A 26,719-nucleotide genomic window follows, 5' to 3' on the forward strand; every position below is an offset into this window, starting at 1 on the left:
CATAGCGACTGGTATGGAAAGCTTAATTATTAAAGACAAATGAGAGGCGCGAAAATGGTGCCTTTATAGATGTTATCAGAAGCACTATTCTTGTTTCATATGCTACTCACTATTATGGCGCAGTGAGTCATGCGGTCAAATCAGCAGTCGCGATCGTTAAGCTTAATTCATATCATGCCCGACACCACATCACTCGAGATCGCCGACTCGATGATTTTGCCCGGTGAATATACGCCAAAGTGGTATCACAACTCACAATCGAAGAAAGCTGAAGAAGTGACTACTTCTTCCACTGCATAGACAATACCAGACATTTAAGGAAGGTGGCATACAGCAAAACCGGCCTGTTTCAGCGCCTAAGGCTCACCTGCCCTGCAAGCCCCATGCATACGTGTCGCATGCATATTACATGAATATATGTGCTCTTTTGCGCCGGGATGTCCGAACACATGCAAAGCTTCAAATGCGGTGACTTCACTCCACCACGTGCATGTTCCGAGTGCATAGCGATGCCCAAGTGGTGTTCTGTGTCGGTGTGCCAGCTTGTAACGGCCAATGGAGCTCAATTTGTAAAATTACAGCATTTGCAGAGCAGAACAGGTTCGTTTTACTGCCAGTGCTGTGCACCTGCCTCGTACGCATGCAACAGGCGGACCGAGTGCAACGCATTACGACTGCTCTTTCCGTACATCAGTTCCAGAGCCAGGCGAGGGTGCCGTCCCGCACTCAGCAGCCAGGGCTGGAGGCCCACAGCCTGGGGCATTGCCGCCGGGGAGGACAGTACGGGCACAGTATACTCGTATGATCCTGTGAGGGACCGGTCACAATTTGATGTCCATCTCGTGAGGGCTGCACCGAATGCCGCTCGAGCCGTGCCGAACGTAACGCCGTCTGCTGCCTCCTGTGTGCTGTGTGACGGTGCCCCTGCCTCCTGTTCACGGGGAGTAGGACCGTGCCGTCGTGTGCGTGGTGGTGCCGTCTACCTGGCCTGTCCGCCGTGTGGGGAGTGTGCCGCTTATGGAGACGACATGGCCGCCCGAGACCATGGTCACAGTGGAGAGCTCACAGGCCGTCAGAGCTCACAGGCCGTCAGAGCTCACAGGCCGTCAGAGCTCACAGGCCGTCAGAGCTCACAGGCCATCAGAGCTCACAGGCCGTCAGAGCTCACAGGCCATCCGTGGCACCGGCTGGTCCGAGCGGCGCCTCCACTCCCCCTGACGTGCGGCCAGCAAACAGAGCCCAGCACCGGCTCATGTAGGGACCGACTTTTACCCGTCCGTCCTCAGCATGTGCCGTCCACGGGTCACTGCGAGTGCGCTTTGATGTCGAATTACTGCGATACTATCACGCGACCACATCAGGGAAGTTCACTGCACTGAAAGGCAGGTGCGACGCCCTGACTCACTCGGAATCGTAATTTTACGTGTACGTCCACATGCAAACAAATTTCACGCCAATATCACCGTCTTCAATCACACAGAGAATTCGCGGAAGATGCGGCAACTACTAAGAACGCCCCTGAACTTCCATGCTATTCCCTGTCCTGCTAAGCCTTCGTTTACTCATGAAATATCACATTCCCCTCACTATGACTTGTATTGGCCGTAAAAAATAGCTACATATAAAAACATTTTGTCCAACAGACCGTGCTGTCGCGATCGGGATGAGCCGAATAAATTCAAATGGGAGCACAGAGCATATGGCGGCCGCAGTCGTCTCCCGTTCGCGGAGAGTTGTTCACTGCAGAGCGGCTCTCATACCCCTCTGGCCGTCTGTCTGCCCCCCCCCCCCCTCCCCCGCGATCGCTGGAACGCCGCTCTGTTGCGTGGCGGTCGGCCGGCTGCAATAAAATGGCGCCGGCTGCAGCGGCCGGCGGCGGACCGCGGCTGCAGCTTTATACGGCCCGCCCGGCCTCTCATCGGCCGTGTATTGACACGGTTCATTAGCGCGCAGACAGGTACGGCGGCCTCGGCTCGGCCGGCTCGGAGGCGCAGTGGGGTCTGCAGGAGCAGCAGTCCTACCCTGCCGCGGTGAGAGGGGCCTGCACAGCCCGCCGTCCGTCCATTCAGCCCCGGGGCGGCCACCTTACCGGCCAGCCACGTCCGTCCGTCTGTCCGTCTGTCCGTCTGTCCGTCCGCCCGCCCGACCGTCCGTCCGTCCGTCCGTCCGTCCGTCCGTCCGTCTGTCCGTCCGTCCGTCTGTTCCGTACCGTGCCGTGCTCACATACCGCCACCCAGCCGTTCAGTCCCCTGCACTCAGTCCCGTCCAGCAGGCCGGCCGGGCCTGGGCGTCCTCTGGAGGCATGCACCCCTGTCTGGACAGCAGACAGGCCGCAGGACCGCCTGCCATTGCAACACGAACGGCTGAAAATTTATGGCCGCCGCGCTATCGTGCCGACCTCAGCGAAACCGACTCAAAACCCGCCGCGGTCGCCGCCGCCTTTGTCGCTTTTTGCGCGCCAGAGCCGGGTATGAAAGCGTTCCGCCTCCGCGGCCGGCGAAAGAGGCGGCCTGCGCCCGGGGCCGGCCGGCCGACGACAGAGCGGGATTACACGCGGCCAAAGTAACGGGACCGCTCGCTGCTGTCACGGAATCGGCACCTTATCCCAGAAACACGCCGGCCAGCACTGCAGGTGACAGAACGTCCCGCTCTCAACTCACACAAAGAGCATTCATGTAACTGCCTGTTCAACTTACAGGCTGGCGTGCGACGAAGGTGCCTTGTAACCCTGCATCGAACACTCGAATCGACGCACGATGTTACAAGCGATCAGACAGGAATAAGGTGAATTGCTATTCCTTGTGCGGTCCTATTGGGCGCTACAATGACTATCATCTCTCTTCGATGTTAAAATCTAATCATAGTTCATGTGAAATAAATGGATGGTACGCCGATACTCTGTAAATAATTTACTTCACTATCGGTTATTTAGGCTCGTCCTATTTGCCATCATCACAACAATCGAGGCGATATAGTAAACAGATTCATTACGGAGACCATTTGATACCTCCCCATCCTCAGTGTAGCGAATCCAAGCACATTCAAAGCACCGCGAAGAATAATACCTCCCCGGACACGGTATGATGAATCGCCCCATAAATCAGAGTGGACCGCGGCCTGCACGGTCCTCGGAAAAAGAAAACTCTATGAGGACGCGTCCAGCCGATGTGCCGGCGAAACTGTGCAGTGTGCACTCCTGCTGAGGCGATGGGTTGGCCAAGGCCAGGCCAGGCGCCCTGAGGGAACAGCAGTGACTGCTGGTGATTGCACCGCCAGCAGACTGAGGGCAGGGACGGCTGCAGTGAATATGGTACCAGCAGACAATAGCGACTGGTAAATATAGCTGTGTATAACTTTACCAGCACGCACTGGTGAAGGTGTGAAGAACATCAGCCCGCCTGCCTTACGATAACGTGTTCGTAAGGCACTGACGATATTGCAGGATGCCTGCATTTGGTTTTCTATCACAAAGCTGACATGACTGTGGTCGAACATCCCACGCAATCAATAAAAACGCTGCGGCTTTTCTGATGTTCAGCGACCACAAACAAACAAACAAGAGCTCGGGACGACACGGAACAGTTTTTCGTTAAATTCCGGGAGTTATGTCACGCGCGTCACCTTCTTGAAGCTACTCCGTGACAGTCATGAACTCCACGTTGTTTCATTAAAGACCCAAATTCCCACAGGATCCACCATAATGACAACTGTTTGCTGAAGCCCGCCTGTTGCATATTAATATACTGCTGTACGCCCCTCACAGGTGTCGGTGGACGCGTAAAAGTTGCCGCCACACCGGACCCTCCTTGGAGGTGGTAGCCGATGGACGAGAGACGGCGGCCGATGGACGGGAGACGGCGGCCGATGGACGAGAGACGGCGGCCGATGGACCGGAGATGCCGTCAGATAGCTCTGCGCGTGGTGCGCCGATGGATGGTCGGACGGCGCCGAGCGGGGACAGCACGCGGCGCCGTCGTCCGCGGATAATAGGTCGGCGGGCGCGCGCAGCGGGCGGTCGCCGCCGCGCGCCAGTAATGGACACAGACCATCGTTCGGCGCACTGTTATATCGCCAGAAACATCCATAACGACATCGGCGTGAGGCGGGCCCATCAGCCGAGCGACGGCGCCATCAGGGGACGTCAGCTGACGGGAGGGACGGGACGGGACGGGACGGGATGGGACGGGACTGAAAGGAGCGGTGCAGGCAGGAGCCCGGCGGTACGGGAAGTGGAGCGCAACGGAACGCGCGGTGACGGCAGATAGGACGGCGCTGCCTTTGGCTAGGCCGACGGTAGACTGCTGGGAGCGATGTCAGAAGCCAATACCGGAGATCCGGGGTCGGCTGCTGAATTTTAACTGCGCTCGGCGCGAACGATCGCTCTGCTGTCACCCGGGGGCCGAACACGACACGCGTAGTCTGCAGACTGCCGCTCGGGCGCCGCCGCCCGCGTCCCCGAGACCAATATACATACACTCTGTGAGCGGCCGGCGGCCGCCCGGCCCCAGATAGGCATCTGGTTATGAATTTCTCAGCGGCGCAGCACGCGTCCTTAGGTCTGCGGTTTTCCGCGCTAACGACTCACGTTTGGGGAGCGGCTGGCCTCATGGCGCGGCGGCGGCTCGCTGCGCCGGCCCACGCGGACCGCGGCCATCCGTCAGAGGCGGCGGCGGCCGCTGGCGGTCCCTGTGAGCCGCGCCATCCATCTGGAGTCGGTGGCCGCGCAGCACCGACCGCAGGAGGACCGCGGCCGTGCGCGGACTGCGGCCGGCCGTGCCGCCGCTAATGAGGCCGGCCGCGGCAGTCGTGTGCCGTCGTCAGTGCGTCATTACACCGGCCCCCCGCAGAGAGCGGCCGCCGGCCGGGCGTGGTGCTACTTTCCTGTGCGCGCGGGGAGTCTCTGGGGCGCCGTGTCGCGTGCCCGCCGGCCGGCCGGGCGGCGCTGGCGTGCGCCGGCCGGCCCGCTCCCGCCGCTTTCACGGCGCCCCACCGGCCCGCCGCCGCTTATCACCGCCGATATGAACCAGGAAGCCGGCGGATAGGCCCACAATCTGGGCGCCGCCATCAGACGGGCAGCACACAAAGGCACTGGCTGTCGCGGGCGGCGTTTTTCTCCGTTTCACTGGTCCTCGCCAACCACAAACGGTGCCCAGTTCCCACCATCAGCTCCTCGTGGCGGCCGATTCCGGGGACCGTCTCTGCGCGGCTCTAATTTAGAATAGATTGTCCGACTCTGGCCGTGGTTAGCTGCGACGATTCATCACTATTGGGCGCAGAATTAGTCCACTCGCTGCGTTATTCGGGCGGGGGCAGTTTCTGCGCCTCCGTCCGCTGGCTGTGCGTATCAGCGACTATCAGCCGACCACACAATGGCCATTTGATGGACCCATGGGCAGTGGCCCACCGGCCGGTCCACAGACCTTCTGGACACACTCGGCACAGTCTCCATAACTAGCGGTAATTTCACAGATTATCGAGCATCCCATCACACCAGAGTGCCACTTCGAACGGGAGGTGACATTGGTGTGACCCAATCGTGGACCGGGATGTTTGGTTTACGTAATACCTGGCAAATAGTATGTAATTCTTGTCATTATCGAGTCGGTAATTGAGCAGGCGTCGATCTATCGTCCTCTGGCGTAGAGAAGCCAATGGAAGTGAACTTTCAGTATGTTTCTTTATCGGAACTGTGCTAGATTTATTGATGGATGGCTCCTTGATCGTAAAATATCTGTGCATGTTGTGTAATTGGACAAAGTGGAAAACAAGTGAGACTTATTTATCACCCATCGAACGATAGCCAAACGGAGCGTCTAACCAGCGTACAATAACTCAGCGAAAGCCCACTGAATGCAAACAGTCGACCCCCGCCGCCTGCATACAAACGCTGAATCGCGCGCCGCGGGGGCTGGGGAGGTGACCTGGCTTTCGCTCCAGTTTCTTGGCAGCACTTTCACAGCAAGTACCTCCCTCTCTCCCTCTGCAGACAACTCTGAGCGTCCTGATGACTGGACAGGAGCTCTGATCGGTCCCAGCCCCTCAGCCACGCTCAGTGCCGCCGACAGGACCGCTGAGGCCCCTCAGTGCCCCTCAGTGGTCCTGAGCGCCGCATCATCAGCGCCGGACGCGATTGTATTGGTATTTTTTCCTGGCCGGCAGCGGCAGCCCCCTGCAGTGCCGTCCGCCGACCGGCGCGCCTCATTTTCATTGTAGATCAGATCTCAGTCCGACCGCGTAATGGATCGGCGAATAACTGAATAAACAAAAGACTCGATGTAAAATTAGATTATCTCGGGGCGGCGACCGAGGCGGCGCACAGAGCGACTGGTGACCATCGGTCCTCTGACACTACCTGAGGGAGGCGGGGTCAGTTCAGACTGCTGCGGCGGGCCCCGAGCTCTCTGGGAACTGACTGTGGGATATCTCCCCACAGTCAGTTCCCCCCCCCCCTCCAAGATGTAATTATACATTTATGAAAATGGACAGAATTAAGTCGTCATTTATGGTAAAGTCATCCATTATCAGTGTATTAGGTATGTGACTTTTGTCGAGGATTATATACAATATATCGGTATAATCAGGTCAAGTAATTAGGAAACATTATTATTCAACGATGTGTATAAAACATGTGAAACAAAGGAAATTTTTCAATAGCATTTAGTGCCGTTGAATATGAAAGAGCCAGAGGCAAAAACGCCGCAGCCCCACGGGGTGAGAGCCCGGTCGGTGGACCGCGGAACAAAAACGACACGGTCCCGGTAATTAATGAGCTGAGACCGCCATCGAAGCCAGGCGGCTCTCTTTTATGTGGCTCGGGTTTTTATCGTCCACGCGGCCTCCGCCAGAAGAGATGGGGAGCACATCAAAAGGGCTGATTATTCAATAATTCCCTTCGACTGTGTGCTGAATGCCTCCGTTAGGGGAGCTAAGAACTGTAGAGAAAGACACAGATGGAAGCAGACCTTCACAACTCAGGAGCTGCGAGCTACCTATCGGATCGCTTCAGTCCATTAGTGAACCACAAACAATGGACCCCATTAGACCGACAACAAACGAGCTGATTGTAGCTAAATGGCCTGCGATGTCTACAGCTCCGAATTTGTTCGGAGTGTCAAAGGCCTCTCGGCTGGAGAGTCACACACTGGCAAGCTCACCGCAGTAGAGTTGGTCAGGTGAGATAACAAACCCTCAACACACGACAGCGGCGTCCGGATGACTCGGCGCCGGATCGACCTCAGAACTGAGCAAACAATGTCATATTGACGCGCCGAGGCCCGGCCGACTAGCGGGCGCGAAACGACTCCCCGCCATTCATGACACCACGGGCTGAGGCCCACTTTTAGCAGTGAACCACGATGATGCCGAGGAAGACATCGCGGCGCTGCAGGCACCCCGAGGGGTCGACCATACATGTCAGCGGGCTGCAGGCTGAGCACATATGTGGCCGCCGGGCCGAGACGGATGGCGGGACTCGATCCCAGTCGGCCTGGCACCGGTCTCTGACCCGTGGCATACTGGGCGGCGCCAACTCAGCCTCGCCACCGGGCGCATTTCGGACACCGGGTGCAATTCGGACACCGGGAGCACTCCGAGCACCGGGTGCCCCTCGGCAGCCGCCCAGCAGCCGACCGCAGCCGCGTTTTTGCATAGGCCGTCGGACAATGGCGGCGCCCCGAGCTGGAGCGTGCCCGCTTTTTGTCGAGATGACGCGCCCGCGCGAGCGGCCGGCGGCCGGCGGCCGGCCGGTGTCCCGGGCGGCCCCGTGTGTGGTCCGGGGGGCTGGAGATCAGCCGCAGCCGTGTCGACATGGGACGGCCCGCCGCCACATAGCGCACCATGGTCGCTCCGCCCGCCGCCGCCGTCGTGTCACTGATGTACCGCTGCACGCTGTCCCATCGGCGGGACCACCGGGCTCGCCGGCCCCGTCCCCGAGTCCATCTAGCTGCACTCTGCATAAGACCTTGATAGCTGCAACGCCATAAATTCCGCATCGTCATTACACTCACCTCCTATGATCCGTGTAAGATATTATTATAATTTCATCTCACAGAGTGGTGGTTAGTTTCACGATCCGGGCGCAGGGAGGGCTCTGTGAGGCTGTGCTATTCTGGGGTCTGTCGCGCGCGCTCTCTCGCTTTCTCGCTCTCTCCGCCAGTCTGTGTGCTGGGGTACGACACTGCTGTCCTCAGTGGCGCGGCTCGGTCCATTAGCGGCCGTCTGCGGCGGGACAGCCGTCCGACGAGTACCGCCGCACCCCGACACACGGCGCGGCCGAGCGGCTGCACCAGCCGGCACGTCCGACCGTATCGCCGGCAGCGCTCGGCCGTGACGGGCCGCCTCGCCTCGCTCACACGAGATCCTCCCTCTCTCGCCCGGGACTCTCCCTCTCCCACACGAGGTCCTCCCTCTCTCGCCCGGGACTCTCCCTCTCCCACCCGAGACGCAGCGCTGGGTGAGAGGAGTGGGGGAGGGGGAGGGGGTTCTGCCACGGCTGGTGACGTAGTCAGTCATAACTGTTCCCAGCCCAGCTGGAGACGTTCCCACATATCACCAGTGCAGTCCGACGCTGCCCCTGTCACCTTTTCCGGACAGTGGGCCCCCACTCAGGGCCAGTGCAGGCCAGTGTCGCCGTCTCACCTTTTCCGGGCAGTTGGCGTCGCAGCCGGCAGAGAGGAGCGCGGCCACCACCTCTGCGTGGCCTCCGGCGCAGGCCAGGTGCAGTGCCGTCCTGCCCTCCTGTAACAGGCCGGGGGGGGGGGGGTCAGCGTCCAGCCGCGGGCAGCACCGGCGGACAGCCGCGGCGGCGCCAGGCTGACGAACTGCGGCGGATGACGCTGCTGCAGGAGCCCCAGACGGAAACCGGATGGTTCCGTGTCTCTGACCATTTCCGCCTCTTGCCGGAACCGCCACAAAAGGCAGCGGTGGCCAGCACGGCGCCGGGCACTCCGCAGCGGCATCTCTGCACCGACAGCGGACCGCGCTCTGACTGTGCAAAACTCTGCCCAAACGAGACCGAAGGCAGTCGATGGTGATGTCATACACAGCCCGCTGATGTATGGTTTGCAGGCTGCAAGAGGATTGGATCACATGAGGAAAATGCGCGCCTAAAGAAATGTTTGTTTTAACAAAAGTGCATCGAGCATAAGAACTTCTCACGTTAAGCATGTGCATGTCTACACGTGAGCGTTCTTTTGTAGCTTAGCCAGTGTTTTACGGACTTAATACGGCGAGCGGCCACAGATGTGCTGAATACCGTTGCTAGTAAATGATCCTTTTTATTGTGGGCTTTGTATGGTCACGAAAGCGCGGCGTCAGTTGGCTTTTGCCTGTCTGTACCAGTCTGCTGTCTGAATGGCCGACCCCAGGCCTAAAACACTCAGCTGATGTAATTCGAAGAGCTCCAAAAGCACGCGTGCAATTAGCGGCGCAGGCGACGGACAGAGCGTTGATCGCATCGCGCACACGGTACAAACTGAGTCACCAGTCCGGAGGAACGGGCTCACGCTACCGCTCCGCCACAGTCACAGAGCCGAATCACAGTCACGGAGGCGGGGTCACAGTCACAGTGGCTGGGTCACAGTCACAGACCTGCGTCACAGTCACGGCGGCAGTGTCACAGTCACAGAGCCGTGGCACAGTACCCGGACCGCCGCGCTGCCCGGAGAAAGGCTGTGCACCCAGCGCCCACCGCTCCGGTGCCCGGTCCGAGCGGCGCCCCGTCAGCGGTGATAAGTCAGGCGCGGTTTTACAGGCCGGGGTGCTGCTCCACAGCAGTCGACCGGCCCCGCCACCGTGAAATCCGGCCCTCTCCAAACGGCACGCACCGCCGTCCGAGTCCTTAATTACCCCCGCGCCCGGTGCAGCCGGTAAGAAGGATTTATATGCGAGGTGCTGCATTATGTGCGCAATTCACAACAAGCTACCGCGCGCGCCGTCCGCCGCCGCGCCGCTGAGCGAGCCGGTCTCCCTTTGACTGATGACGCTCCTACAGAGACGGTGTCGTTAATGTCTGCATTATAGAGGCGCTGTCCATTTCTCAGGACAGATAGAATCGGCTGAGGCTGCAGCGCGGTGTTTGTCAGAATACCGTGATAAAAGTGGATGTGCGGGGCGGGTGTGCTTCCCTGCCAGGTCCTGTCCATAACGTGGGTGACTCACTCGTAGGAGCAGCCGGGTTTTGACGGTTAGGCGTGTCTGGTCGCCAGTAACACTGGTCTCTAGTTCGCCAGGCATCAGTCCACGAGCAGAAATAGCAGTGTTGGCAGTGCAGTGGTAGTGGCGTGTTTTGGTTAGGCCTTTCTAATTTAAACGTCCTAGCCACGGCCAAAAATTCAAGCAATTATGAAAACTACAATTATTTTTCAAACATAAATTCGTTATGGATTTATTACTTTCTGATTGACAATTGTCAGATAATTCTGCAGTAAAATCGATAATTCACCAACGACGGTTCCGCTTAAATCCGTAAATCCGTTCCGACTTCTCGGGATGGCCTTGGAGAAGACGTCCAGTTTTTGTTCTGGTCTCCGCGGCCGGGCGGTAGAGATGCTGTGTCTGACGCCGCGGCCCGCGATAAATCACACCCTCTACATCACACCGGTGATAAACGGAGCGTCGGACTCCGAAAGACGCCGGTAAACGGCTCTCATCTATCCTGACATCGCTGGACCGGCCGGACACCTCAGCGGTACATTGGAGTTCAGCGGTGCGGCTACTGACGCCTGCTTCGGTAGAACCTATATCCTGGAGATATGACACCGGTCAGTTCAACCGGGTTCAACGGTACGGCTACTGACACCGGCTTCAGTAGAAGCCAGACCCGACGTTATGACACTGCTGGTCCGACCATGCTCAGTGGTGGATCGAAGACGGCCCTGAGCCGCTACTGACACGCCGGTTGCAGTAGAACCTACACCGGTGGGTTTCCTTCCGATAGAGAAGGGGGAGGTTGGGCCCTTCCGAGACCGGTTTCCACCACCACATAGCCGGGACATAGGAGGGGTCCCACGCAGAGCGAATGCAGATCTGCAATCGAGGCGACAACCACCTACAAATAAAATCGCGATCTTGAATATTCAATATTGAATATTTATGCATTTTGAAACTTATGAAACTATTGGATGCGAAACTGGTCATCAACGGAAAGTAAAAGGTCGCCATTATTTTGTGGTGCTGAAGCGAGCTTTAGAAAAGTGTTGGACATCTGTGGAGGGGTGTGCTGAGTGCGTCGGTACAGGTGCCTCCCTACCTCGCCGGGACAGGGAAGACTGATCCCGCACCACCGATAGATCACTGACGGTGGCGGAGATGGGAGGGAACGTATCGAAGGAATTGAGATGCAGCTGGTAATGAATGGGCCGGAGGAAGGGATGGGAACCGGCGCCCGTGCGGATTGAGCACCCAGAGAGTGGCCGTGCCGCAAACGAATAGATAAACTGGAGGACTGGGACATGCCAAGAGTGTAGACGGATCACTCTGGCTCACACAGGACCGTACCGGAGAGCATAAACCGCTGCGCCTACGAGCGCGGCTGTCATCAATTACAGGGTTGGTCCTCCGAAAACTATACGGTCTCTTTCCCGGCGCCCAGTCTAGGATGACCAGTAACTCACGGATTACATGTCTTAGACTGAATAATGTATGAGCATAAATAGCAATGACTGTCGGAAGAATGACTTAACCGATGGGTCTATCTGAGCAGAGCATTATCGCACGTAACGCAAGTAACGCAAGTAACGCACACCACTGCAGGACGGTGCGCAGTAGGTGTAGGCACTGATGGCAATCCTAGGCGCACAGAAGTTTAATCCTACGGGCATCCTGCTGGGGGCGGGTGATGGAGAGTATGACTGTGGGGCTGAATATGCCACCGACTAGTTATCTAGCTCCTATTGAATCGATTTGAGACGCTCTGTAGCCTTATCAAACAAAACATATAATGCATGCTGTTTAGCGTGTTCTTTGTATTGTGTTGTGTTCCAAGAAAACAGTGATTCCAGAACTATGAAGCTTCTTGCGGTGGAAATCCCGAAAAGTGACGCGTTAAATATTTAGCACAACACTATACTGATACCGGGCCACCGGCACCTATTCATAAGCTTCCCCATGACCAATATCGTGTTATTAATCAATAACACGTTTTCTATGAGGAGTTCGGCGCGGACCGACCTGCCGACCGACCGCTCTCTGCTGCAGCTGCCGGCCGGCTGACCGCTCTCTGCTGCAGCTGTCCGCCGGCTGACCGCTCTCTGCTGCAGCTGTCGGTCGACCGGCCGCTCTCTGCTGCAGCTGTCGGTCGACCGGCCGCTGCGGCGCCGCGGACGGCCTCAGTGACGGCAGCGGCAGTAGGCCGTCTGCTCGGAGCTGTTCCGCACCACTCGGCGGGGCGGGCGACCTCTGGCCCTCCGCCCCCGCGACACGGGTCGGCACGGGCCGGCTCCGCCCCGCGACACGGGTCGGCACGGGCCAGCTCCGCCCAGTCTGCCGGCCGACACCGTGCACCGTCACCGTGCACCGCTGTGCACCGCTGTGCACCGCTGTGCACGTCCCAATACGGCGCGCCGGGCGGCGGGCGGAGCCGGCTGAGCAGGGGAGGGGAGGGGAGGAGAGGGGGCGATCGGGGGCGGACGGCGGGCGGTAGAGCGCCGCTCAACAGCCCTCATAAAGTAGCTGCGTCACGTCCCAGTACACAGAGGGCCCACCGACACCTGCCAGCGTTACAGAACTCAAACCACTACACAGTACGCATCAGCGCCTGCCGGCGAGATCTTGCTCACTACCCAGTAGTGCGTACTTTACCCAAAACTCATCAGAAGCTTGCCGGTGGCACTCTACCAGAAGAACCGACCAACACCTGCCACCAGCCAGACTGGCTCGGCTGGGAAGACGGAGCGACCCGCCATAAACTTCACACACACAATGGCGAGACGGCCTGCCGGGGATACACGCACTGGTGACCCGGCCGATGGCACTAGTTTTCACCCGGCATTGTGCTCATTTAACGACGGTCTACGACAGTGTAAATGGTCTTTACGGCAGTCAGACGGCAGTATACTGCACTGTAAAAAATGTTAACTAACTACCGTGTTATCATGGCAAATCTCACTAATCTAAAGCGTGTAAAGTTTACACGCATCTACTGGTCAAACGTGTTTTATATAACACGCTTTTAAGAAAAAACGTGTTATGAAACTAAGACATTAGTTTTCGACGTGGTGTTGACCTACACGCCTTTTGCGTGTGACCGTGTTACTTAACTAATATCTACATGTCAATGTACTAATATTATGCGTGTAAAGTAACTAAAAAGTTAGTTATCCTGGCAAATCTCACTAGGCAAAAGCGTGTGAAGCTTACTAGCATTTTGCGTGTAAGCGTGTTTCCTTTTGTGCGTGTTATGTAACACCGAAGTTAGTTACCATGCAACTAGGCATCGCCTAGTTGCAGGATAACTAACTTCGGTGTTACATAACACACACAGAAGAAAACACGCTTACACGCAAAATGTGAGTAAGCTTCACAAGCTTCTGCCGAGATTTGCACAACGTGCACATGTTATCCAGGCAAATATCATTAGCCAAATGCGTATAAACTTCGGGATGCAGTGTGTAAATACAAAGTTTACACGCATTTGGTTAGTGAGATTTGCCAGGATGACTCGAAACGTGCAAATATGTTGTACAGTATATATACATGTTGTGCGTTTTCACACACCGTGTTGCGACACGCGTCGAAATTTTTATTTAAAAAAAAAGTATCATACAGACGAGTATTTAAACACAAAGATGTTTATTCAAACCAACGAATAAAGCAACGCAACCAACCTCATGCCAACCAACGTCATAAATCAGTCGGTAATCTGCACCGGTCGTGGTGACAAATCTGCACTGATAGGTATTCACACCTGCAACTAACTATATATAGCCTGCAGGAATCCGCACCAGCCATGACACGCATACAGGCTCCAAATACCTATTACAAAAACATTGAGAATGCTTCATTTCTGTCGATATGGGTAGGTAAACTAAATTGCAACAAAAGGGCAAAAATTCCCTGATCGAACAATGGTGGCTCATGTGTCTACAAAAAAATTATTTGACAACATGGGTGCTGTGACAGGAATTGCATAAAACAGCACCTCACCGCGTTCACTGGTTGAGTGTCCAACCAAAAATTAGGTACATTTAATTTCTTGTTCAAAGCTTAATGCGGTTTTAGTGTGCAACATGCTCATTGTTCAGTCCGTCATATGTACTTATAGACGTCAATTGACAGTCAACAAATGAACAGTGTCTCCAACCTGAGACCCTCTAAAGCCTGGTTGGAGGTTCAATTGAAAAGAAAATGAGTGACATAGGTACATAAACCACACTAAAACGCCAGCAATATCTGCACTGATCTTTCCCATAATCACTCACCATACCAGTAAGGATGAAAGACATGTCCAACAACCCATATCATTTCACTGTTTGACTTCTTATTATTCTTATTCTTAACATCACAGCAGCTCCTTATATATACTGCACACGCAACACTTATACGCCACAGCTCAGCTCCTTCACAACGCACACGTCCTCTCCCTTCTCTGACTTGGCACAGACTGAACATGGCGGGCGCAGAGGGCGCACAAAATGGCGAATTTTTCAATTAACTAAGGTCTTTGTAATGCTACAACAAAAAGGGTAGTAAGAAAACTAAGATTGTGAGTTACAACATGCGTTTGATTTGTTAGTTAACACGTTAACCCAGAAAAAAGGCAAAGGAAGCATAAACAAACATGTTTGTCAAATAACACGGCATGGTTTGCACGGATAATATTTGTCGGCTTACAATGATGTTAGCTTTTCTGCTTCGATGAAATGGATGTGGTGTTAGGTTGCAAACATATGTGTTATCTGACCCGTTTTTTGCAACAACGTGTGTTTTAATACTAGATTTTGCTTGACGAATTAACTAACTGGTTTGTTAGCATTTTTTACAGTGTGAGGATGATATACGGCGGTTTGAGTGACACTCGAGTGTTACGACTGGCCATGACTGCTGTGTAGCATGTTACCTTACTACTGTCATGGTGTAATCTGAGCAAATAATTCAGCATGGGCCTGTTACAATGGTGGTATGAAACTGTATCTTAATCTCAGGGCTGCACTCGCATGGCGCGGCTCGCCAAATCGTTTGATAGACGCCCACCTAGTTGTGAGAGGCTGTGCGTGCCTTGTCCGGCGTCCCACTTACACCGTAATTGGTGAGGAGATGGCGGCGAATAATTGCTCTCTGCGAGCCGCGTCCGGCGGCTGACGGCGGCGGCGGCCACATTTTTACAGAGCTGTGACAGCAGACGCGGGCTCTGAGCGGCGGGCGCCGCGGCTCTCCGCCGGCGTCCAGCGGCGCCGGTCGTGCCGCCGCTCTCCCCACGCCTTTGTCGATCGGTTGTAGCGCGGGCAGACCGGCCGTGCCGAGTCACCGCTCAGGAGCCGGAGAGGTAGCTGGGGGCTCTCCCGGTCGGTGGCGGTGGCGCCGGCAGCGGCAGGCGGCAGGGGCGGGCCGGACGTGGGAACTGGGCCGGCCGCCGCCGCAGACAACTCGCTCACGGCCGGGTCTGAGGGCTGGGTCTCTTGGCCGGGTCTCTTGGCCGGGTCTGTAGTCCGGGTCTGCCAGCCGGGTCGTAGTCCGGGTCTGCGGGCCGGGTGTGTGGGCCGGTCCCTGCAGACCTGCTCTATGGGCCGGGTCTCCATGGCGTGGGGAGCTGTTATACCGCGCCGAACTTACAGCCGTGGCCCGGCCAGCAGGCATATTGCATTCACAGAGGATTGCTCACTTTGAAATCGGACTTTGAAATTAGATATGCATGGACCACTTAAAAGAAGTAGAGGAAACACATGCTTTAGTATCTTGAGAGCACTTAGCAGCTGGGATGTAAAGCAACTCCTTATTATACGGACGTGTTTTGGAATTCCAAAACCACGCGAAAGCCTTTACAAAGGAGATAATCTTCAGGCACATTTAGATTTGTAAACCAAACAGATTATCGGCCCTTCTTTACCAGCCACCAGTTCTCTGAGGGTGCCTTCAGAATTCAGGGGCATTGTTCGATGAGAGCCAAAGCCGAATGTGAGCCAGAGTGAGGTTCCGTCGAGCAGTTGGATAGCCTTTAAAGAGTTTCTGAGGAGGCCAGCCACTCACATCCGGGATTAAAATCCGTTTCATCTCCATCATAGTGAAGACGAAGCAGCTGTTTGAAAACACGCTTCCACTGGCGTCTACCGCCTGTTTTGTCGCCGTTTTTCCTCCATCGGCGTGGTGGCGTGAGGAGAGGAGCGGTGGAAAGGTGAGAGAAAACGAGAGAGGATGCGGCCTCAGGTGGGATGAAAGTGAGGTGAGGCAAGTTGAGGTGAGGTGAGGTATGATGAGGTGAGGTGGGTCGCGTAAGAGTGAGGTGATAGTGGAGGTGAGATGAAGGTGGGACGGGTGAGGCAGCATAAGGTGAGATGGTAGTGAATACAAAAGGTGAAGTCAGGTAACGTGAGGTGAAGCATGGACGGCCGGCTGCGGGTTCGTACCCCGTGCAGACAGCCGCCGTGCCGGTCCAACTGCCGCATGCCTTTTCCACCAGACACTATAGAATCGTACATCATCCGGCTGGACGTGTTCCAGGCGACGTTTTTTTCCGCCCACGGCCGAGGCGGAACTACGAGTTTCAGTTACCAATCGAGCGACGGTCGTGATTGGTCAATTTATTTTCGATTAAGGCGGTGAGAAAGAATGGTTCATTTGTAGGCCTGATTCCCACATGGTCTTCAATGAATCGCACGCCGGCCCAGTAAATGAAACACCCGGCTTTGCTGGGATTGCTGGGTGGCGGTCAGGCCGCTCGCTGTGACCTCGCTGTGACCCGGGCCGATGCAGGAAGTGATTCGAGCGGCGGCGCGGGCTGGACGGATTTCTCGGCCCAATGGCAGGCTGGGGCCTTCCGACTGCGGCCGCTCAGGGGAGTGCGAGCCGCGCGGCGCCGGTTCGACCGTGACCGGCGCCTTTGTGGGCCGTGTCGAACCAGCGCGGCGGAACCACGCAGCGGAACCACGCAGCGGAACCACACGATGGAACCGTAAGGCGCCGGGGCGGCGACCGAGCGGGCCGGGCTTAACGGGGACACGAGGCCAGTCCTGTCCCGCTCCATTGGACTGACCTGACACCACCCCCTGCACAGTCGGACAGACTGACACTGCACCCCTGTCCCGCTCCATCGGACTGACACCACCCCTGCCCCGCTCCATCGGACTGACCTGACACCACCCCCTGTGCGGCTCCATCGGACTGACACCACCCCCTGTGCGGCTCCATCGGACTGACACCACCCCCGTCCACCTCCATCAGACCTGGCACCACTCCTGCCCCGCTCCATCGGACTGACCTGGCACCACCCCTGTCCCGCTCCATCGGACTGACACCACCCCTGTCCCGCTCCATCGGACTGACACCACCCCTGTCCCGCTCCATCGGACTGACACCACCCCTGTCCCGCTCCATCGGACTGACACCACCCCTGCCCCGCTCCATCGGACTGACCTGGCACCACCCCTGTCCCGCTCCATCGGACTGACACCACCCCCGTCCACCTCCATCAGACCTGGCACCACTCCTGTCCCACCCAGAAGGACTCTGATACTATAACTGCACTTCCTGTGTGTACTCTGACTCCTGCACCACTCTGCAGCCTACACTCGAGAAGTCATTCTGAAGCTGCTGTGAGTGTCGTTTGATGTGTATTGTTGCAGTCCAAATTACTGGTATTGTTATTTGTATTACACGGGTTTGCAGTCTCCAGCGCTGGAGATACTGCTATGGACGGAGTATCGTCTCCGGTGATACTGATGCATGCGAATTTAAGGTCTCCACTTCTAGTGCAGCTCGCACATGCAAAACTGCAGCCTCCAACATAAGTGATAACGATGTGTACGAAATAGCCGCCCCGAATGCTGAAAACACATTTGTGAGCAGCGGTGTGGACACCAGATTTGGTGATATTGTTGTGAACAGAGTTGCAGCCTCCAGGGTTGTTGGCACTGTTAGATAAACTATCAATTGTTGCAGTCTCCAGAAAATACTGGTGGTATTGTTGTGTGATATACTGCAGTCTCTACTGTTGGTGATACTGCTTTGTTAAACGCAGTCTCCAATGCTGGTGATACTATTCTATGCTCCGTCGCAGTCTCCGTTGCAGGTGATTCTACTGGGTGCTAGGTCGCAGTCTCCAGTGCTCGTGATACTGTTGTTTGTATCTCCGTTGTTGGTGATACTGTTGTGTGTTATGTCGCAGTCTTCAGTGTTGGGGATACTGTTGTGTGTTATGTCGCCGTTTCCATTGTTGATGATAGTTGTGTGTTATCTTGCAGTCTCCGTCGTTGGTGATACTGTTGTGTGTTATGTTGCAGTCTCCAGTATTGGTGATACTGTTGTGTGTGTGTTGAAGATGGGTCCAGTCCTGGTGAGAGGGAGTGGTCCGGTCTCCAGAGATATGGAGTGGGAGGCTCTAGTCTTGGTGGAACTGTTGTCTCACTTGTTGTGGTCTTTGTTAGTGCTGCTAGTCGGTGAACACTGATCAGTGAAGGGTTCTCGTCCAAATGTTTCGATGTTACCGTACCATGGTGTCCCCCCCCCTCCCCGGTGGTTGTACTCACCACATCGGCGGTGACGGGTGTGCCGGCGGCGATCAGCGCCTCCACCTGTTCCGTGTGACCGAGGCTGGCCGCCAGCCGGAGACGTTCCTCCCGCGGTCGAGCCGCCGCGCCGGCCGCCGGCACAGGGCTGGCCATCAGAGCATGGCGCCCGGCCGGCCGCGCCTGCCAAACGGAAAACCCGGTCACTCCGCGCCCCAGCGCACAGTCGCCGGCACACACCGGAAACCGGCCAGCAGATGTCCCCAGATACCGGCGGCCGCCGCACGGAACGCCGCGTGCACGGCCGCCGGCCGACGCCTGTCCGGGCAGGCACGGCCACCGGCCGACACCGGTCCGGGCAGGCACGGCCACCGGCAGGCACCGGTCCGGGCAGGCACACTGCACAGTGCAACAGACGGCGGACACGGGAGGCCCTGTGAAGGCCTAAGGGGCGGGCCACGCATACAAACACACACATACACGCATAAATACACACGCGCGTACACACATACGCACTCGTGCACCCGCGCCCTCTCCACGCCCTATTAATATGCCCCGCCGCTCATCATAAAGCGCGTCGGAACGAGGCGGGCCTCTGGAGGCGCCCGGCACCGCTCGTAAACATCAGGTGACGCCGGAGCGGCTTTCAACTGGTCTGATTTGTGCGTGTCTTAATGGAGGACGAGGCAGACAGGTGCAGGGCGGCGCCGGCGCCCGGCTGGGCTGCAACGCCGCTCCTCCCATCAGCTCGGTACGGACTCGGGGAGGGAGGGAGGGACCAGACAGGCGTGAACAGAGCACAGAGAAGCCTGTGATGTGACGTCAGACTCAGACCGTGCAAAAGCCTGACAAGGAGCCCTGCAACATGAGGATAGCACGCTGAAATGGTCTTATCGATTGTAACGGAATCTTAGCCGCGCACGACTGGCACGATATAGTGAGTGGGACCGACCAGAAAGGACCGAACCGAACTGCAGGGAAGAATAAAGGCGACTTGCTAGGCCAGACTAGGGATAGGAGTGGATGATCACACTCGGGCTCGGAAGTGATTCAGAGATAGTTCTCGAAGGAGAGAGAGAGAGAGAGAGAGAGAGAGAGAGAGAGAGAGAGAGAGAGAGAGAGAGAGAGAGAGAGAGAGAGAGAGAGAGAGAGAGAGACCGCCCAGGGAGCGGTGGCTGCGGTCGAGGCGTGACGACACAAAGTGCCTCTTTGTCGGCAGGGGAGCGGTATTTCCGGGGCAGTTAGCGGCGCCAGATAGGAGAATCGCGCACCCAGATCAGCTCCGCCAGGACGGCGGCTGGAGGCGCAGGCGAGTCGCCGAATCAAAATGACGCCACGAGGAAAACCCAAGGCTTACGAGCTTCGGCGGAACACATACCGTGCAGGTGGATGAGCCGCGGGGAGCGGCCGGAGCCCGCCGGCTCGACTCGGGGTTCCAGAGAAATCTGGGATGGTGCACGAAACTCTGGGGTGGGCAAGGCATGAGTGACGGTCGCTGGCGATAATTTATCGGGCGTGTATTCAAGTCCGCACTAGATAACATATCTCCGACACGCTGCAATAACGCTACTGGAGGCTCAAGAATTGTGCCTATGAGTAGCATCGAGCGAGAGGTGACCTTTTTGACAGATATTGCATGCTAGCATGGTATGGTAAGGAGCGTTGCACGAGAACAGCACGCCGCACGCAGGGGTCGGGCAGACACTCGACACTTCATAGGCCACACTTATCGCTCACAAATTCTGGCTATATAGGCTGGAAAAACTATACATATCCCGTATATGGAATGTTACTCTCCACCAGAGCTCTCCATAACTATGACGTTACAGACGGGGCAGGTGGGCCACACCGCGCTCAGCTGCCCAGCTATCAGCTCTAATGACAAAAAGACTCCCCTGCGTGTCCCCGCGAGCCTCCGGCAGAGAACGGCCGCCGCCTGTCATCATCTCGTGGCGCTAACGATCGGTAGTTAATGGCGTCAGCGCTATCCAATCGTACCAGTATAATTTGCTGACGGACCGGGACTGAGAGGAGATGTCACTGAACGGGCCGGGAGTGTCCTTGTGAGCGGCGGCGACTGGAACTCTCCGCGGGTCGGCGCCGGGCGCGGCAGTGGCCCGCGGCTCGGCTGACCCCGCCGCGACCTCCCCGCGCCGTCCGCGGCCCAACAGCGCACGGAAGGGCTTTCCCAACCTTCCGCGACCCGCTGCGCCGTGCCCGGGTCAGACACACCGGTAAACACAGGCGGAGGGACTGGGAGGCGGTTTCACAACCCCAGCCGCCAGCCGGCCGTTTCGCCGCGCTCACGGCCGCGCCGGTCACCGCCTCACGGGCGCCACTTTCGTCGGCAGCTGACCAAAAACGGCGGCCGGTGTAGGGGCGCGCCGGTCCGACTGGGGCGGCAGGAGCCCCAATGACAGCGGCACGACCGCCGACCCGCCCACCTGAGTCAGCTTACTAACCCGTCCATTACCCGTCCAGCCTACTACCCTGCTCAGAGCTCACACTCACTCACCTCCCAGCTCACCGACCCGAACACTACCCTCCTCAGAGCTCACAGTCACTCCCAGCTCACCGTCAGCTCACGACCTGAGACCGGTCGGCGGTGAGCCGCCATGGCTCACCATGGCTCACCATGGCGTCTCCGCGCCGCCGCTGAGCCGGCCGCACCTCATCATCCGCACAGCACCTCCGGCGGCCGGCCGGACGGGTTTAATTACGTCTCTGGCCGGCGGCGGCCGGTCCGAGGTCTAAACTGGTCCGCCGTCTCTGCCGGCGGCGCCGCACCAGAGTGCCGCTTCATTGAGACCGGGATGGGCCGCCGATTGGTCGGACGGACGAAGACGGCGGCGGTCCGGGGATGGCTGTGGTCCGGGGATGGCTGTGGTCCGGGGATGGCTGTGGTCCGGAGACGGCTGTGGTCCGGAGATGGCCGGAGATAGCTTTGGTCGGCGGCTGTCGGTCGCGCCGGACAGAAAGAGACCGACCGAGCGGCGGTTCGACCCGGCAGTCGCTGCTAAGGTCATTCAGCGGCCGGCTGGCAACCACACAGTCCGAGTCGGGAGTCCCAAAGCCCGGGCTCTGCCTGTAGGAGCTGGACCGTCGAAAGGCACAAGAATCGGACTCCGCTCACGGTCGCGGGGTAGTGGGGGTCCGCCCGCTCACAGTGCCGGGTGGCCGATGCCAATCTGCTCACCCACCCTGTGTCTGTGGCAGCTCGGTCTCCCCGGTCCGGCCGGCGCCGTCCCTCGCAGCACCAGTAAATCGTCGCTGACGCGGCATCGGGCGTCGGCGGGCGCCCCGCCGCGCGGCGGCCCTGCCGGCCTCGGCCTCATGGCCGCCGCTCGCCACCACTGACCGCCCGGGTGACGTCACTCCCACAGCCCGGTGACGTCACCTCTGGTGGCAGTGGACACTGGCCAGCCGCTGACGGTGAGGGGATCGTGGGTACGTTGACTCGGAGGCACCGCCGGCAGCCGTGACGCTGTCTCGGCCCGCCGGTCCCGTGACGCCGTCTCAGCCCGCGGCAGCCGCTCCCACGGCCGCTCGGCAGCCGAGCCGATCGGCCTTGGGCGCCGCGCCGCCGACCGGCCGGCACTCCGCGACATACAGCCGTGAACCCGCCGGCCGGCACTCCGCCAGATACAGCCGCCGACCGGCCGGCACTCCGCGAGATGCGGCCGCCGACCGGCCGGCACTCCGCGAGGTACAGCCGCCGACCGACCGGCCGGCCTTTCTGAGATACAGCCGCCGCCGAGCGCCCATCCCTCCAGCCGCTGTTCCGCCGGCCGTTCCACCTTCCCGCCGACAACCAAACGCCGCAGTCATGACACAACGCCACTTTTTCTGTCATGTTCCTCTCCATAATAACGTTCAAACACAATGTTCGCGAGCTTTCAGCGCTGTTTTGCAAATGGAGTTCGGTTATTTTCACATTCCGGCTGTCAATGCGGCAGACCGCAGGCCTTGTTACCCGTCCCGCCGCGCGGCGGTGCTATTCCCAGACAGCTGCTGCGTCCGGAGCCCAGAACAGTGCTGTCCAGGGTTGTGGTGGAGCTCCCAGGGCTGCTATCTGGGGACCTGGCGGAACTCCAGTGGCCACCGTTCACACTCGGCAGCTGTTCGGCTACCTCTCAGCGCGTCGGCCAGCTCCGGCCGGAATTCGTCGGATTCCGGTCCACTCGGCCGCTCGTAAACAAACACGGGAGATGGCCGCGCGATCTGTCGGACGGGTATTTTGTTTTGACGCGCGGCGCCGGACCAGACGCGTGCCGGGGGTTCTGGAGCGCGCGCCGCGAGCGATGGGAAGCCGTGGTACGGACTCGGACCCAGCACTGGCTGACTGAGCTGACTGACTGCCGGCCGGCACAATACGGCCTGTGGGAGGCTGTGATTTGGCATGGACTCCGCACTGACCGGGATGAACGACTGCTGGCCGGTACAACACAGCGGGGACCGCCCAGGCGGGGAGCTGCAAACAAGACGTCGGCATACCGCGCTTCAAACACCATCAGATATCGGTCGCCGGCCTGTGAACCTGAGCCTGCAGTCGGCCAGTCACTGAGCCCAGCCGCTGTCAGTGCGGGCACGGCGCCGCGCCTCGGCCGAGTGTGGGAACATCTCCGCTCCACGTGCGGCGCCGCCGCGGAAGCAAGATCAGCCGGCAGATTGCCGTGAGATTATTCAGCACGCTACCGGCCGGGGGAGCCGGCGACCGCGCTGCTGCAGTGGGGAAGCCGCAGCTGCAGCGCGGTCGGCCGCTGCACTGACCGGCCTACCGTGATAGTACAGACCGCTGACAGCACCGTGTGCGTGTAACCGGCACTGTCCCACCGATCTGCCGTTATCTCACAGACATACAGACAGATGTGCGTCTACCAGCACTGTCAGATCAACACACAGTGATTCCAACGACGGGCAGCCGAGCTGTACTAATTCAATCGGTGCAGTGTCCCACCAAATTACATACGGGCGGCATGTTGTGACCGCACCTGCTCAAGTGCTGGCAGTGTCAGTGCGTCTCCGACTCTGACGCCGCACCCGGGGATAAGGAATGACCGGTCCTAAAACGAGCTGCTGATTTACGGCCCGACCGCCACCGCAGACGGCGAGGCGATATTTCTGGGCGAGACGGGTCGGACGGCCGCTCACCGGACACATGTCAGCGCTGCCCGGTGATCGGCTCTGCGGATTGACTCATTACCGGAGAGGTGGCGGTCATTCCCTAACGAGGTGTGCGTGAGGTCGCTGACAGGTAACAGCCGTCCGGAGCGGACAGAATCCGCCTTCTCCCCGTGACCGGACCGCATCACAGCGTAAGTAAGTCAGACAGTCTGCAGCCGACAGCAGCAGCCCGGCCCGGCCGATTATCGCACTGTCGGGGTGGGCGTGTCCTGCTCTGACGATCACATCGTCTCTAATGGCGACTGGTTAACCTTCGCCCTGGTGGGGGGGGGCCATTTTGGCCCCCCCCTGTGGTTTTTCAGCGATAACTCAGAAACCACTTGAGTTAGCGCCCTGAAACTTTGTATAGCTGTTTATTCAACATTTTTACATCATGTCCTTTTTTGGGGGGTTCGGGTCAGGTCAGGTCAGGTCACAAGGTCACCAAAACTGACACCACCTCTAAAAAAGTTCAAAGCTCTCTCAAAGGCACAGCTTTTATCCGATCGATGTAAAATTTACAGTACTTGAAGATATCACCCAGCTCTACAAAATGGCTATCTCGGATTTTTTATAAATGTGACCTAAGGTCAGGTCAGGTCATCGCTGCTCCCCATTATAAGTCAATGGGAGAATCGAAAAGTAGTTGTTTTTCAGCTAAATCGGGCGTGATTGTTCCTATATTTCGTTATTGAAGTGTCTTGGGTCAGCAAATCACAGCCCATGTGAAACCATTTGCTTGTGACCTCGCTGAGGTCACGCTAGGTCATCTCCCTGGTCACCAGAGGTCACCAGCGGTTTTTCTGCACTTACTTGTTATTGAATAGAGATAGACTCCGTTCGACGTTTATCGTGTTTGTCTCGTCAATGCGGATCGAATGATATGCAGCATGACCTATTTCGGTAAGGTCATGACCTTGACCTGAGGTCAAATTTTCAAAATGACCTTTCGAGGTCAAACTATATATCATTCGACGCGTCTCGACGAGCCAAGCACGATGGTGCATGAATCGTTTCTCTATTTTCTCGTGAATGCATGCTATAGTTAAAAACATTTTCAACGAAATTTGCCAAGTTGACCTTGCATGACCTCTATAGGCCAAACCGTTGAGCTGAGGTCAAATCTGACGAACCTTGGCGAAAGAGCTTGAAAAGAGCTATCGATTGCTTTTTTCCGCGGCTCTCTAGCTCTTCTAGTTTCCGAGCTACAGCGGAATATGTCCGACAACACCGAAAACACTGAAATTTGACCTATGATGACCTCTAGCGACCTCAATATTGACCTTAGCGAAAAAATGACCGAAATACTTTCGAACGTACTTGTTATGGGCTTTCGTTTGCTTTTTTCCGCGTCTTCCTAGCCCTCTTCGTTTTCGAGTTAGACGGGGGGGTCATTTTGGCCCCCCCCCACCAGGGCGAAGGTGGCTCAGACCCACACCAGGGCGCGGGTTAAGGAGGGTCAACGCTTCTACTCTTGTCACTTTCTCTCTATCCCCCCTCTCCCTCTCTCTCTCTCTCTCTCTCCCTCCCTCTCCCCGCCGCCGTCCGCAGACGCCCACGCCGTCAGTGCCGAGGCCGCGCCCTCTGTGTCCCTAATGGAGCGCGCCGCCGCCGCGGTCGCCGCCGCCGCCGCGGCCGCTCCGGTTTCATTACGCTCGGTAAGTGCACGGTGTAACCGGGCCGGCGATGACCTGCTAATGGCGTGCAGCGCGTACTGCGGGCGGCGCAGAGTGACGGTGCGCTGCTCCGCCGGTGGCGGCGCCTCAGACGAGCACGGCCGCCGGGACGGGCGAGTCCCTCTGAGGGGCCGCCGCCCATTGAACAGCCGAGAGCCCTACTCCAGCCGGTGAAAATGAGGTCCTTCTTTAGAGTCCGTCGCTCTGGGAGGTCGTCGAACAAGCGTGAGAGTCATTATTTGAGGTCGTAGTTCTAACTACAGTCGGCTGCGTCCATTGTGACTTTTTCTGTCTGGATTTCACGGCTCTGACAGGCCGATCATATTTTATTCCGCGCATAACGACAACGAATGACGACCATTACAAATAAATGCGGAACCAATCAAGAATGCTTTGATGGTTCCGAACACGGAATGCTAAACAGTTCTTATCGAAGCGACATCTGTGAGTTAGAGCACATTGTTATTGAAAACGAGCTGATAAATTATTGTAGCTCTTGTTCTTACTATCTATTCTAAATATTTTTATCTCTATATTACCTATATGAATTGTCACTAAATCTATGTAAGCACGTCATATGGCAACGTGGTATTTAGCAATGTTTCTGGCAACGCGAGCCGAAGTAAAAGTTAAAAAGTCTGCGCTATCAAGCACTATCTTTCAGCATCAGACGACGTGCCAGTGCGTCCAGTAACAGCTCGGACGGAACAATGGTGGTGTTTGTTCCCGGGCCGCGGGGCAGTCACTCCCAGCCGATGGATTAATAACACACAGCGGCGGCCCCGATCTCACGCGTAAGGCCCTAATGGCACGATTAGACGCACAATGATCCAATTTATCATGAGCGTCCCCATTGAGCTGTTTATAGTGGGTAATTACCGCAGTAGTTTATCCTAAATGACGGCACTGGACGGGGCGAAGGGTTAGACACCCCCGCCCCAAACTGCTCCATATCGAGAGGAGCGCGCCTGGACGGAGCCGCCGCAGGGTGGGGATGGTATCGGGGGGAGAGCGTGGGTCTCACGACAGCCGCTCCTGGTACAGAGTCCCGTCACGGCGTCCACAAGGAGCCGGCTGTGGGGGTGGACAGAGCCCAGCTGTGTCGGCAGCTGCTCCTACATCACCGCCAGAGAGGGCTCTCTCTCACAGACAACCGAATAGAACCTCAGGAGAGGAAATTAGAGCGGCCATCGCCGAGCGGTGGACGATGGCCGCTCTCTGAGC

General features: G+C 57.5%; 1 protein-coding gene across 2 annotated transcripts in view; it reads right to left on the reverse strand.

Moving 5' to 3' along the window:
• Positions 1 to 26,719, reverse strand: part of LOC122384913 (ankyrin repeat domain-containing protein 6-like) — a 70,243-nt gene that overhangs the window by 16,252 nt on the left and 27,272 nt on the right. For both annotated transcript variants that reach the window (XM_043372740.1, XM_043372741.1), the window contains exons 2-3: positions 18,678 to 18,839; positions 8,638 to 8,736 (exon numbers count right to left, since the gene is read on the reverse strand). In XM_043372740.1, coding sequence (XP_043228675.1) covers positions 8,638 to 8,736; positions 18,678 to 18,812 — 234 coding nt within the window. In that variant the 5' untranslated portion in view covers positions 18,813 to 18,839. The remainder of the gene's footprint in view (positions 1 to 8,637; positions 8,737 to 18,677; positions 18,840 to 26,719) is intronic.

The sequence above is a fragment of the Amphibalanus amphitrite genome, unplaced genomic scaffold (assembly GCF_019059575.1).
Source record: "Amphibalanus amphitrite isolate SeventyFive unplaced genomic scaffold, NRLGWU_Aamphi_draft 000203F_arrow, whole genome shotgun sequence".
Taxonomy (NCBI): Eukaryota; Metazoa; Arthropoda; class Thecostraca; order Balanomorpha; family Balanidae; genus Amphibalanus; species Amphibalanus amphitrite.